The sequence below is a fragment of the Simochromis diagramma genome, unplaced genomic scaffold, assembly GCF_900408965.1.
Source record: "Simochromis diagramma unplaced genomic scaffold, fSimDia1.1 OVJJ01000596.1, whole genome shotgun sequence".
NCBI classification, from domain to species: domain Eukaryota; kingdom Metazoa; phylum Chordata; class Actinopteri; order Cichliformes; family Cichlidae; genus Simochromis; species Simochromis diagramma.
The window spans coordinates 12432921-12447732 of NW_024387245.1; the positions used below are offsets into that span (position 1 = coordinate 12432921).

Here is a 14812-nt window from a genome sequence, read left to right on the forward strand (position 1 = left end):
AGGTATGATTTTACTGCATTGGTGGTGTGATTGATCCACTATGGTACAGCCTGGTGGATAAAAATCTGATGGTTATTAATTCCATCGATTCTGACTGACTGAAATTCAGTCCCAAACCTATAGACAGTCACCTCCCACATACGCACTGACAGTGACCTGTTGCTACAGATTCAATCCAGTTCTTGTGTAATATGGCATACCTCCCCCTTCTCTGTTTCTCTTCTTAAGAATTGGCTTCTTGACAGTCATCCTTCCACTGAGACCATTTCCGAAGAGGCTTCAGTGAACAGCAGATGGCGCAACTAAGGGCTCAGATGCATTTCTCAGGTCCTATGTCAGGTCTTTGCTGGATTTCTTTCCTGTTTTTTAAGGATATTAATTTCATCTTTCATCTTCATCTTTTACTATTCATCTGCTGTAGATAGTTTTTAGGCCTGACGCATCTTCGTTTTTGCCCCTATTGTTTAAGAACACTTTAAGCACCATGCTGATTTATACCATGTTTTCAACTAATATCGCTTCAGGAATCACCTTGTCGATCCCAAAATACTGTTTTATGCCTGTCACACTGTGTTATTTCTTTCATTTTTCATAGATTCATCTCTAGAAATTGGAACAAATTACATTTTCCTAATAACAAAGTAGATAAGTATACAATTTTAAATTATCTTTATATTGTCTTATCTTGTTCATCCCTTGAGTTAAATTCCTTTCTGTGTGCAAACATAAAATACACACCTAACTCTTTTATTCTTGAAATATTCATAGGTTACAGTAAAGTGGTTTGACAAACAAACAAACGTTTTCACTCTGGAATTGAATCAAAAAGGAGCCGCTATCTTTGGAAGACTTTCAGAAAGCCCAGAGAACTATTGCTCAAGTCTGACTCCTTGAAAGCAAAATATGAAGAAATGAGGGATGACTCATGACTTTTGCAGAAGTGAATGATTAAAGATGTGAATGCAGGGCGTTTTTGCATGTCTGCTATTTTACTCAGTATTCTGCATCAACTAAGATTTTGCTGCTTCAGTGCAATGCAGTTATTACAATACAAGTTCTGTCTGAACTATTTGAAAGACAATGTCACCTCACTTGTAATTAAGATCAGATATAACGATTTAATGGAGCACTCTTATGCTGGTTGCAGAAAAATAACTTCCTGTGGTAACTGTCAGTGAAGTGAAATTGCTAACCGTACCTGCATGTGTGATTTCCAGCATTAGGTGGCAACAGGGAGTCACAAGATTCCATGGATGTTTTGTTTACTACGCTCTTCGGGGCAAGACAGCTTTTCTCTTCCTTGTAGCCAGCAGCTAACTCACATTCCTGCTGACAGCACAGAAACTAGGTGTGTGTCAGCTGACAGTTGTGTGATGCTAGCACAGTAACTTTGGGCGATTAGCAAACAGATACTTTGCTGCTAATTAAGCGGTCATCGAGGTGCGATTTAGAGTGTGAGTGGAGCGTTAATTATGTGGAGGAGAGGGGGATGTACATAAAAAAAAAAAACTCAAGTGGCTGTTGTAGCGTTAGCGAGCTAGCAGCTATCTCAGTAGCAACCGTAGCTAGCAGGCGGCTCCCATGGACGGCATTAAAGTGTCAGCTTTTCTTCTGAAGACCCTGTAGGCGGCTTACGCTAAGATAAATGTTGGCTCAATGGCCAGAACGGAGCTGAGCAATGGACTTAATTTGCGAGACAACCCAGAGAAGCTGACAGAAAATGGAACGGGCTCCTCGCACGGATTAGACCCAGAGGTAAACGGCAATGTCGTCCCCGGAGAGACCCAGGTGGACAAGTACGGATTCACAGGAGGAGCCCAGCAATACGCTGGAGACTCGTAAGTGTCGTTTAACATAACTGATATTTTATTTAGCCCTCGAAATCAATGGAGTAATTCATAAAGGTTTCCTTGTCCCTTTTCTTCTTTGACTGAGATGGATAAACGGGAATGAAACTCAGTCTTCTCTGCGGCTCAGATGGCTTCTTTCCCCCACTGACGCTGTAATATTTATCATTAATGAGTTTGTTTATAGTCAAAAGAAGAAAAGTTAAGGTTGGATGGCTTCAAACTGTACACGGTAAACACATTGCTTTACAGTTTAACCCAACCCCACCTGGTTTAATGGTTCACTGCTTTTTATTGTTACTGTTGTTTGCCTCAAAGTGAACCAGAGTGCGCTGATGATCCCTTGACCTTATGAGTTGTGCATCAGGGTGAAAGTTTTTTAGTAAAAAAAAAGTGTATTTAATTATTTGTTGCAAAAGGATATTATACCATTGTAATCTTTGAGATGCACCGTGATAAGACTGGATTTGGTTTCAGTGCATTGTTACAGCCTCAGCATCAGCACAGCTGCTGTATCATCTCTATCTCACACCACGGCGTAGAAACAGCAGAAATAAAGCCCGTATGTGCAATAGTGTACACTGCCCTGAGTTTGACGTCACTGTTTTGTAATGCATCACTGTCAGGGAAAAAAAATGGCCGCATTGTTAAAAAGGAGGGTTACGATTCAGTGGATTGGTCAGTTTGTTTCTGATGGGACTGGCTCTCCATTCATCCCAAGCTATTTGTGTTAGTCTGTATTCTGTGTTCCTACTTTTCTGGCTCAACAGCTCTCTGGCACCAAAATGAGAGAGACCGGATTCCTTCTTTGTTGTATTTTTCTCACTGGCATTAATATTCAGTAACTTGGCACTGTCACTTCACAGGAAGAAATTTCTTGGTTCAAAGTTTCCATGTTCTGTCTGCAGCTGGGTGGGTTCACTCTACTCTGGCTTCCTCCCAGAGTCAAGACATGCCTGTTAGGTTAATTGGCCATAGGTGTACCACACATTTCATCCCATTATGGCTCTGGGACATGACCCTGAATTAGATAAGGGTCATTTCATGTGAACGGACCAAGTTCCTTCAGCCTAACCACCTTTCCATGGGGGAGCAGCGGGATCTTGGGTGATGATATCTATACTTCTTAGTAGAAGAACTGCCAGATTACTGTTGTTTTTCAATAAGTAAACTAACATATTGTGATGAAGATAGTTTTCTGTGGAGCCATTTTTAAACGGGTATACCTAGGGAGCTGCTTAAATTATGTCAATCACATTTTTTAGGCCAAATATCTGCTACTATGATTTAATGAATGTGGAATTTCAAAAATGTAGCTGAAGTTCAACATTAAATTCTTGCATTTGCTTGAAAATCTGATAGTACAGCCTGCACTAGTGTTTTAGAAACCCTGTAGACAGAACAGTTTTAAAGAGGGGGTTGAAATTTGTTACACAGATTCCCATATATGAGGTGTGCTCTATACCATCAATTTACCCAAATGACATGAATGGTATTAAAAATATTAAGGCTTGAAAATGGGGAAACAGATGTATTCTAGTGAACAATATTTGAGATATTCCAAAAGAAATGACATCAGACAGGAATTTCAATTGTGAATTGTTTGGTAATAACAAGTGGGAGTGGGAGAAAAGTTTCTTCCACTGCTAAATTTGCTCTCTATACCTTCACCATCCATCCCTGTGGAGCCAAAGGAGCCACATTTCCATCATCCACAGTTCAAAATCATTATATTTCTCTTATACTGGGACTTGGTGCAGCCCCTCAATTCAACCTCAAAAGAAGTCATGGTAGCTCCTCTCTTTTTAAGGACACACAGTTCTTTTAAGACAAGTTTCTTCTGATTGGTTGACCCTTGTAAACAGAAGGTAGGAATAGGAGGTAGCTTTTTTGTTTTTTTCCTTTGTCACACTCACCTATGTGTGGTCATCATACAGACCTAAGAGTAAAAAAAGGGTCTGAAAAAGTGTGTTTGGTGCAATATAAATCCTGACATTTTGGATCACAAGGATTGCTTGCACATATGCTGACCTTGTTAGCTGACATACAAATATCTACCTTTGTTACTGTACATGTTTGTGTATAATGCTGTAAGTCCCCTTTAATAAAGCCCTCCTCAAAAGGTAGCTTTCACTTCTGGGTCTGCTCACCGTCCTGGTTTGTCTATCTTCCTTGCTTTTAAAGCTAGTCTTGGACTTTGCCTTGAACATAGGCAAAGTTTGGCAGAAAGTTTGTTTGTTTGCTTTAATTAATTCATTTCTTTTAATTTTCCTTATAAACCAAGTGATATGACTCATTTTCAAATAAATGAAGAAAAACGGATTCAGCCAAGCAGGCTGTACTGTCAACAACAAAATGTTTAGTGTTTTTTACTGTTTTGAAGACACAATGCAGTCTGTCCTTATCTTGTTTTTTGGGGTTATTAGATAACATTGGTGTAAGTGGCATTGTTTGAGCTTGCTTTAATAACTGCACTGCAGTAAGTTGTAAAGTTAATCATATAAATAAATAGACCAGGTTTCTTTGGTTGTTTTTGTGTGTGTCAAATGTGACAGCTCAGGTCTTCAGCAGCTCTGCAGTGAGGTGAGAGATTAGTAAATGTTTTGAGTAGGAGGCTGTAGTAAGCTGAACAAAGGGAAAGTTCTCCCACAGCTTCCTGTTTTCCATCCACTTTGCTGATTGCCAGTGTTTAACTGCTTAGCCTGAGGTTAGGTTTCCTACACGTACAAGGAAGAGATTCCTGCCCTCTATGATGACAGGATTACTGGACATGGCACAGAAGAGTGAAACCATTGTCAGTCAGGGCTGAGAATAATTTGTTTGCCTCTATCAGTTTAATTGTTTCCTCCTCCACAGTGCTGAAGAGGTCCCAACTGAGGTGTTGAGACAGCGGGAGGCAAAATGGTTGGAGATGCTCAACAGCTGGGACAAGTGGATGGCCAAAAGACACAAGAAGGTCCGCTTTATAAGCTGTAAATGACATCAGATGTATTAATTATGTCCAGATGTTTTATACAGCTTCTTCTTGAACTGTCCATGTGTTGTATAACAGGTGAAAGAGCGCTGTCAGAAGGGGATCCCTCCATCCCTGAGAGGCCGAGCTTGGCTCTACCTTTCTGGAGGCAAAGTGAAAAGGGAGCTAAACCAGGGCAAGTTCCAGGTCAGTCATAGGAAGCTGTTTAAAAAGTGGACTTTTTTTTTTTTATAAATTCTCAAATAAATAAAACATAATATGACAATATTAGACGACATATTACAAAAAGACAATTACACATTAAACATAGGAAGAGACAAACAGAAATATTACAAAAAGAAGGTGATGAGATGTGTTGCACGTACCAATCATGGTAGGCAGTCTTAGCATGTGTTCAGAGTATATGCTGGGTATGATGAGAAGAACATAAGCTCTGTAACATAAGAATGGAGATGGGGTTTTCCACTTTGGATCAATTTTTCTTTAAATTCACCCTGAATTGTTTTCCTAGAGTAATTATATAGTTATAATTTACAATACCACCATAGTGGTATTGTAAAGCGCTTTGGGTGCCTTGAAAAGCGCTATATAAATCCAATCTATTATTATTATTATTATTATTATTATTATTATTATTATTATTATCTATTTGGAAAAAAAGTGCACTCTTTTCAGGCCTGGGACAAGATATATGATGCAAAATCATTTGTAAAATAAGTTAGGGAGTCTGTCTTCCTGTATTTGACAGAAAAAGTTTCAGCTGTACGTTTTTTACCATATTTGTGACAATTTTAGATGTGAAACTGTCGTTAAAGATCGACTAAATAAATCCTTAAAGCAAGAATGCAGTTAAAGGAACAGTTTTAGTTTTAGCTCTGGCTAAAATATCTTTGGGTGGAACTGTGCAGGAAGAGTCCTGATACGTACACATCACTGACAGCATGCCAGGATATTGTCTATTGTTTCAGTTTTAACAATAGCACGCCAGTAAACATCCAAACACGGTACACACTTAAAGTTTTAGTTTCAATATTTCTATCTGTGCTGTTGCACTTTGCATTGAAAAGCATTGTTAAGATCAGCAACCAAAACTACACTGCTATAGTTTAGCAAAGACTAAATTGCAAACAGATGTTGCTATTTGGAATAGAAGGCTTGTAGCTATACTTAGAATGTTTTACAAAGCAACATAATGTTAAAAATGCCGACCAAATTGTGTTATTTAGAAACTGGACGAGGAGCAAGGAGATCCCAAATGGGTTGATATCATTGAGCGGGACCTTCATCGACAGTTCCCTTTCCATGAAATGTTTGCAGCGAGAGGAGGTCACGGGTATGCGTTTCCATTCCTTGCTTCCAGAATCCTTTTATGTGTCCCACTTTTCGCCTAATGAGGCCAAACGTTGTTTCTAAACCAGCTGTTTTGATGTATAGGCAGCAGGACCTGTTTCGTGTGCTGAAGGCTTACACTCTGTATCGGCCTGATGAGGGTTACTGCCAGGCTCAGGCTCCCGTCGCTGCTGTACTTCTGATGCATATGCCAGCTGAGGTGAATATTTAATACTTTTTCTAATCTAAAATACTGGATGCCATCTGTTCTAATCGAAAATGTTAATTTCTAAGTTTGTTTTTCAAATGTATATTTTTCTATCAACGGCATCATCGTTTTACTTTATGTAAAAAGTACTTTTTTTATTACTTTAATTTGTGATTCCTCTAATTCTCTCTCCCTCTTTCTTTGGTCCTAGGATGCTTTCTGGGTTCTTGTTCAGATTTGTGAAAAATACCTTCCTGGATACTACAGTGCAGGGCTGGTATGTTGCTGTCAGTGTCATTGTTCCACCTGTTATTCATCTACCTGTAATCTGTACACTCACCAGCCACTAAATATCTAATCACACGCTGTTCCTGTCACCTAAGAACAGGAAATTTCTTAGGTGTATATTTTCTTGGCATAATTTGTCCCTTAGACAAACTGGGCATGTTTAAATGCCACACCATGTCAGAACATTGTTGCTGACCTTGTCTATGTCTGTGTACCCATGTTTGGTGGCCGCTTCCAGCAGAAGAAAGTGCCATGTCATAAAGCCCATGTCATCTTACACTGGGGTTTTTGTGTTATTTGAGTTCACTGTACTCGAATAGCTTCCACACTCAGCAGATCACAATCTAATAAGCACCCTTGGAATGTGGCTGTACCGGAGGTTCACATCATGGATGTGAAGCCGACAAACCTATAGAAACTGTGCAGTGGTGTCATTTTAATATACACCAAAATCTCTGAAGAATGTTTCCACCACCTTTTTGATTTTGTGATGAAAAGATTTAATATGGGGTGAGACAAAAGGGGGCCAACCTGGTAATAACAAGGTGTAAGTGAAAGTTGTAACAAGTTAATACTAAATGAAGTGGTTGGTGAGTGTATATCTATGTACACAAAATGAACATGTGTTTTCTACCAACAAGTAAATAAATGAGTCATTTAAGGACTCCAAACACACCCCATAATGGGCAAAAATCATTTTGTTTTACAGTTTTGATATTTATGGATATTTTTCCCAGGAATTAAGGTGACTTTTACCCGTAGCTAAAACAAATTCAGCTTCAAGATTTGAAGTCATTCAAAGTTTAGTTTGATATTTACAGCTTGTCTGTTGGCCTAATTTTCTAAAGTCAGAACTTCACTTTTTCAGCTCGATGGTACGTGTGGCTGCTCTAGTGTTACAGCTCTTTAGGCCGTTGTCTCTGTCACTCATGCTGATATGCTAACAGCCTAATTACCTGAGGTGGTGACCAGGCTAGAAGGATAGGATAATCAGACAATCAGATTAAGCAAAGACAAAGCAGTCTGTTCTTTCTCTGCTGACTGTTTTTGCATGTTGTCTCCACAGGAGGCGATCCAGCTCGACGGGGAGATTCTGTACGCTCTGCTGCAGCAGGTTTCCTCTGTGGCCTACCGTCACTTAAAGAAGCAGAAGCTGGAGCCCACCCTGTGCATGACCGAGTGGTTCATGTGCATCTTCTCTCGCACTCTGCCGTGGGCCTCGGTGCTGCGCGTCTGGGACATGTTCCTGTGTGAAGGTGAAGTGCCCCACACTGATAGATTTTCTTCTTTTTTATAATTGCATTGCATTGAATTGCTACTCTTACAGAGATGATGGGATAGATACGATAGTGTATTCAAATGCTATTAAACAGAAGTGTTTTACTTTAAGCTCACAGATGGAAGATTTGTTTGATGTGGCTTGTGGTTGATTTTTGTTTGACTGAGTGGAGAGTTCACAGTGCAGTAGTGGAAAATGCCACACTTGAGTTTGGGGGCACACCTAAGAAGAACTTCCTGTCTTTGCATTGAGTTAGTTGGTGCAGACAAATAAGAGAAGTGTTGAGATAGACAAGATGAAGTATTAGTGGCCTGGCTGAAAGTTGTGTGCTTTTTGGTTTTTCATTTAAACGCATCCCTCCGTTGCTTAAATTATCAGTCTCTAGACAGCAATTAAATGAATACAAAATGGTAGCATTTAACGGTCCGCCAATACCCATCATATGACCATCATCCTCCTCTTTGATTTTACTTTAATGTCAGGAATCAGTAACAGTTTAAGGTAGATAACTGTAACAAAACCAAGTAGAAAGTACAAAACCTGAAGAGCTGGGTCTGATGGTTCCAGAGGGGGAGGCGGTTTTTCAGCCATTGAAAGGTCGGTGGTTCGATTCAGGCTTCTTCCAGTCTGCACATCAGTGCTCTTGGGCAAGATGCTGAACCCCCAAACCTTGCTTTATTTTTGTGTGTGAATCTAAGTGGGTTGATAAAACTAGAAAAGGACTATATAAATACATTTACCATTTACATGCACAGGACACTTTGCTAGGAACTCTTTTTTTTTTTTTTAATGACTGGCTGTCTTAAATTGTTGTTGCACAAAGTCAACAGGGTGCTGATAACATGATAGGATCACAGACTCATGCACATCCATGATGGCAACCTCCCGTTCCACAACATACCTAAGGTGCTCTTGAGATCTGGTGACTGTGTTTTGAACACAGTGAACTCATTGTCATGTCATCTCATGATTGAGATGATTCTAGCTTTGTGACGTTGTGGTTATAAAGGGTTGGTCAGTAATAATACTCAGGTAGAGAGTGGTATTTAAATGATGGTCAGTTGGCACAAAGGGGCACTCTGCTTTGTTGTGCCAAACACAACTTGTTTTCCAAGAGGAGCACTATGGACTCTGTAGGCTCCTCTTGTTAATCTTTTTATTTTGTTGTTTATCTTATTTATATTATTATCACCTGAAAGACAAAACAAAGGGAGGTACACAAAAATAAAATTTTGCTGTGTGTGAGGGAGAGCGAGAGAGTGAGAATCTGCAGCAGAAGTCAAGACTAACCAGGTTAAGCAACATTTTTCAAATCTTTAGATGTCTACTTGTTGTGAGCCCTTATAAATTGTGGCCTCAGTTTCCTGTTCTTAGCTGACAGGAGCGGCTCCTGCTGTGGTTTTCTGCCACTCTGCTTTAAGGTTTATTGTGTTGTGCATTCAGAGATGCTTTTCTGCATACCTTGCATACCTGACCATTTTCTGTCAACCTTTGAGATGATTGTTCAGAAAAATCGCACCTATTTGTGAAATACTCACATCAGCCCATCTGCCACATTCAAAGTCACTGAAGTCACCATTTCTTCTGAGTTTAACCTAAAGCATGTCATCTTGGCCATGTCTACAGGCCTAATTGCATTTATGTGCCGTGTAATTGGTTGTTTATGTGTTTGTGTTAATGAACAGTTTAACAGATGTGTCTAATGAAGTGGCTGGCAAGTGTATATGCGCTGATGGAGGGTTTCTCTGGTACTAATCGGGGTAAAACAGAGATAAAGAGTGATCAGTGAGCTGTGATCAGAATATCCAAGTAACAACCCACAGACTAAAAACATGAAGCCTCCCTGTTGTTTTATTTTGAAATAATAAAAATGTGTCACCGCACTGAATCATTGTGTCACCCAACCCAACTCAAAGTACTTCTCATGGTTATTATGGAGAAATGAATTACTAATATAAAATGTGAAAGTTAGTTGATCTTGTGTGACGTGTATGTTCTCAGGAGTGAAGATCCTCTTCAAAGTGGGCCTGGTCCTCCTCAAATGCACGTTGGGATCCCAGCAGAAACTGAAGGACTGCCAAGGTCTCTATGAGACAATGGAGCTGCTCCGAGCAATAAATCCAGAGTACATGCAAGAAAGTTTCCTGGTGCATGAGGTACACCTACACAGACCATTAAGTCTTTGCAATCCATTTTCTTATTTTGACCCTGCAAACCCTTCTGAGACTTTAACTGCTGAGATTGTGAAAACACCAATAATGAAAATGCTTTAACTAAAAACTCAGACATTAAATCACGTGTGGCTCACAGTCCTGTATTTATGTGTGTTTCAGATTATCGAGTTAACGATATCCGAGACAAAGATTGAGAAGGAGCACAATGCTCAGCTCCGGCGCTGGAAGGAGAGTCACGGAGATCTGCACTGTAAATCCCCTCCCAGGATGCACGGGGCTAAAGCCATCATGACCTCTGAGCCACACAGCAAACAACACCTGAAACAAAGACCTGCCATCACTGTGGAGTCTCCCTTGGCACCCAAGACGGATGTGAATGAAGAAAATGCAGCCACAAGAAGTAGAAAGACTAAGGATGAAGATGAGATGAAGACAGCATTCCCTTCACAGGAGCTGATTAATCCTTACGCTCCTTCCTCTGACCCCTCACCTCTCTTTGAACATATAACCCTAAAAGGGTCCAAAGAGAGTCTGAGCAGTGTAGAGCAAGACACCTATCTGTAGCAGGAGAAGATTTATCACAGTTTACAAACAGCAGTAAGTCCATACAGGCCTAACCAAGCAGTGACATGACGACACCTTTCAGTGTGTCTGGGGCAAAAATAAAACTGAGATGTTTGTGAATTTTTACGTAAGTTTGTAAAACTGAACGCCAGCTAAGCAGCTAGGCTAAGCAGCTGCTGAAATCATTTCACTCACACAGGTTGCTATGCTTTTTAACTACATCCTACAGCCACATTTGTAAAGTGGAACTGAGAGGTGTCATTTCCAGGGACCAGCAGCAGATGACAACAATGTGTGACGCTGATAAATTAGGTTTTATTCCTGCAGGCAGGCGTTTGAACTTGGGGCTATTTTGCCCATCTCCATTGGGCTTTAACAACAAAAAAAGATGAACCTCATAATCACTCATGTAAACACATAAATGTCTAGTCCTGATTCCCCCAAGTTTAATTCAAACTCTAAAAGATAAACAATGAAGAAGAAAAAAGAATTAGTGAGTGCATGATCAAATTCGCCTGCTTTCACCTCTAATGCCACCGTCTTACCAGTATGCTTGAGCCACTACTGGAGTTCTGTGATTGTAATCACAATGCAACGTTAAAGTACTAAATAATAATAAAAATAGCCCACTGGAGAGTAGTCACATGTGGCAAAAGACTTTAATGACACCTGTCGGTAATGTTGACAGGGTCACTAATGCTTATTACGCTGTGCACCTTCTTGAAAAGAGAAGAACGTATTCTTTATATATAAAGTATATGTTCTCTTATTTATCACAGAGTTGGGAAGTTCTATAAGTAGAAAGTTATAAAGCTCAAATAGCTTTTGTTGCTCCATACATTTGTATACAGAATTGCTTCAGAGCAGCTCTCTTGATAGTAAAGGCTGCTGATCTCTCCCTTTGGGAGGAAAAAAAAAAGCTTGTAGCTAACTGTTAACACCTCCTGCTAGTTACCTCTTAAAAGCAGCACTCTGATTATCTCCCATCTTTTAAAACATTGAGTCTTAATTATTGAGTTTTTTGCCAGGAGCTCTTTGCTTTTTTTCCCAGACTTCCTTTTTGCCTACAGTCACTACGTTGCCATCAGATAGATTTGTATCGTTAGTCTCAGTTATTCGCACTAAATCGCAGACGCACAGTTTTTAGGCGTGCACTCTGCAGAGTCTGTGGTGCTGCCTCAGTGAGTCAGTCTCTGCTGTCACTGAACACTAGAGGGCGTCCTGAGATTATCTCTCAGCCTCCGTCAGTGAGCAGCAGCCTTTGTCTTACAGGAAAAAACCGACGCAAGCTGTTTGACACTCAAATGAAGGACGATAGTTCAGGGACATTTTGTGCCACTAAGCCAAAGATTTGTAAAGTTTATTTTTTAAGATGTATTCGTGGAAGTAATTCAGTTGTGTCTGACAGTATTGTCAGTTTGGGAGTGTGTGGAGTTTTTATTTATGCTGTAAATAAAACAGTATAAGCTGTTTTTGTACAATTACACTTTAAAGGTTTCATCTGCTTTAAATTTGTATAATTATTACAATAAAAGGAAAAGGAGCGCACTAGAGGGTTGTTCTCTGCGGCTAAAGCCGATGGAGCTGCACCTTTGACGGTGACGTATAAATACTTGTATAAAACAGAGATGCTGCAAGTGAAGAAAAATTCGAAATGAACTGAAAAACAGGCAACGTTTAACATTACCAGCAAAAGATGTGGCTTTATTTGGAGTTACCACCATACCTTTGGAGATTATTTTCAGTCGATGATTTTTATAATGGAAAATGGTTGTGGGTATGTGTTGACTTTTAAACACTGTCAAATGTTGTAAAGCATATGCTACGGGTTCATTTTAAAAAATTTGTTCTGAGGCACTGTTTACTTGTGATGCCCTGTGTAGCTTTTTAAAGTCACATTGGAGATTTTAAAACTTTGATTTTTGTGGGTTTTTTGTTTTGTTTTTTAACCAATACTTCAACGGTTTCTGCAAAAAGCTGTCCTGAAGAGTTGATTTTGGTCCAGGGAAGGAATTTGAATAAGTTAACCGGTCGTTTTAAAGAGTAAGAACATTTAGTTTGCTTCCCATCCACTGGAAAATGCACACTCCACTAAGTTGATAAGATGCTGCTTATTATTAATCGTTGCAACAGTTATATTTTGAAACAACAGAGCATTTATTTTGATAGGAGCATGTAGATTTCTGATATTTTGCCTCATTTGATTTAAAATGTGTATTTTTTTTTCCACCAAATTCCATTTAAATCAATAAAACTTGAACATGTATTTCCTGGGTTTTTTGTTTTATGATAACGCTCCTCTTACGTCTGCATTTACTGTCAAACACAAGGGGATAAAGTGCCACACAGACGGGACCAAAGTTACGAGCAGTATTTGAATGCCTCCTGTGTTATCGTTCAGCGCCCTCACACCCACCCGTCCGCCCGCCCGCCCTCACCCACGCAGCAGCACACTTCCTTGGACACCTGTTTCTCCGGCTCTTTCAGCTCTTGGAGGAATTTGCATGTCAAATAGGGCGAATTCCCACACCACCATCCAAAGTGCCTCACACAGCCATTTGCCTTTGGTCTCTGAATGGAGTCTTCTGCGTGCACACAGGCCTTCTTTTTCTTCTTCTCGTTCCCTCAGTAAGATTCAGCTGCAGTCCAAGAACATGACAGCCAAGAATGTCTCCTGCTACATTTTAATTTACTAAACTGGTGAGAAGCCAAAACTGCATTAAAAAGTAAAAGATGGTTGTATGGTCTCAGTTTTTCTTATTTTCTGTCATTTGATAGTACACTTCTTGAATTAGAGGAGATGCTAGGATTTAATTTGGCACACCCAGCTTCCTCATGTCACATTCTGCACAGGAAGCCTTCACAGTGGCTTCTTCTATTTATGTGAAGGATTTTGTGCGTGTTTTTGTCAAGGGGATGCCTGTCATTAGAGCATTTTTGTGTATGTCTCCGCTAGTTGTAACAATGCAGGCTGAACTGCCTATTTCCAATCCAGCGACACCCTTCACCTCAATCTAACCCCACCCTGCCCCCCAGCCGTCCACCTGTGGACCTTCTCCCTCTGCTAGTGCTCAGTGACACTGGTTAGACCTGATCGTAGACCAGAGAGGGTGTAATGGGAGACTTTGTGTTTATGGCTAATCTGCAGAGGAGGAGGAGGAGATGTGACCCAGACGTGATCCCATAACCACGCTCTGTAAAGAGCAGATGAGAATTTTGAGCTTTAGCAGTGTAATCGCCTGTTGCTGGGCCTCGGTTGCATACAAGAACATCACTGTACTTTGTTTAGCTTTTAAAATGTTTCACCCCTACTCTCAGTGCTTTAAAAGTAGAGTGACCTGAACAAGTCTTTTAATAACAGTGAAATCATCTTCAGAAAATAAGTGCTCTAAATTGGAAATGCTATTTCTCCCAGTGGTGAAGCTTTTTGCAGGCTAATAACGGTGTGTGCGCACAAAAGATGATCCAGGAAAGTGAAAAAAATCATGTATTTTGTTACACTGGAAGCAACAACAATCACCTTCTATCCACAGTGTTCTTGCACAGTTTTCTTGGCTACAGCATTTTGCACTATGCCCCTGCTAAAGGTCCCCAGTGTATATGAAGCACAATGTCCTGGTTTAAATAGCGCTTTCTTATGCACTTTTATGTTATGTGGCTCATTTTATATGTAAAAATATGTACATATGTACAAAAACCAGTATAACAACATTTCTTCAAAAGGGAGCATCCCAGAGGTGTATAAGGATGAAACCCACAATATTTACTCACAATCATTTAACCATTTTCCTTTCAGCAGATTCACATCAACAGCATGCACATACAGTATGTGTATGTAAGCAGATATCTCTCATGTGATGTCTGTTTATACACTGTAGCTGTTTATGGGGGGGTGAGCAGAGTGAGGTGGATGATCTCACGATGCCATATGTGTGAAGCGTCTGGGAGATTATAGTCTGCCTTCGTGAGCTCTAAAGCTCTTGTAAAGCTTTTTGGTAACAAGGACTGAGGGTCTGAAGCTTTATCCTCACCTGCCATCCCCCCATCCCTGCCCAATGGGCAAATTAGAAGGGGTGACTTTAAAAAACCAAACAAAAATGAAATGCAACCTTAAGTAAACTGAACATTTGTGGAACGTTCTGAAAAAAA

At 40.1% G+C, this 14812-nt stretch overlaps 1 protein-coding gene across 1 annotated transcript; it reads left to right on the top strand.

Moving 5' to 3' along the window:
* Positions 1-1199: 1199 nt before the first annotated feature.
* LOC120714132 (TBC1 domain family member 10A-like) lies at positions 1200-12929 on the top strand. Its single transcript, XM_040000190.1, has 9 exons — positions 1200-1838; positions 4704-4803; positions 4900-5007; positions 6048-6154; positions 6256-6370; positions 6570-6635; positions 7713-7902; positions 9927-10081; positions 10259-12929. The coding sequence occupies exons 1-9, from the start codon at positions 1657-1659 to the stop codon at positions 10661-10663; spliced, it is 1428 nt and encodes a 475-aa protein (XP_039856124.1). The 5' UTR covers positions 1200-1656; the 3' UTR covers positions 10664-12929.
* Positions 12930-14812: the final 1883 nt, after the last annotated feature.

Bases quoted from the DNA above. Each gene is read 5' to 3' on its own strand.
- LOC120714132 (XM_040000190.1), top strand. From the start codon at position 1,657: ATGGCCAGAACGGAGCTGAGCAATGGACTTAATTTGCGAGACAACCCA. The intron at 6,371-6,569 runs GTGAATATTTAA...CTTTGGTCCTAG, and splicing joins TGATGCATATGCCAGCTGAG to GATGCTTTCTGGGTTCTTGT. The intron at 10,082-10,258 runs GTACACCTACAC...TGTGTGTTTCAG, and splicing joins AAAGTTTCCTGGTGCATGAG to ATTATCGAGTTAACGATATC.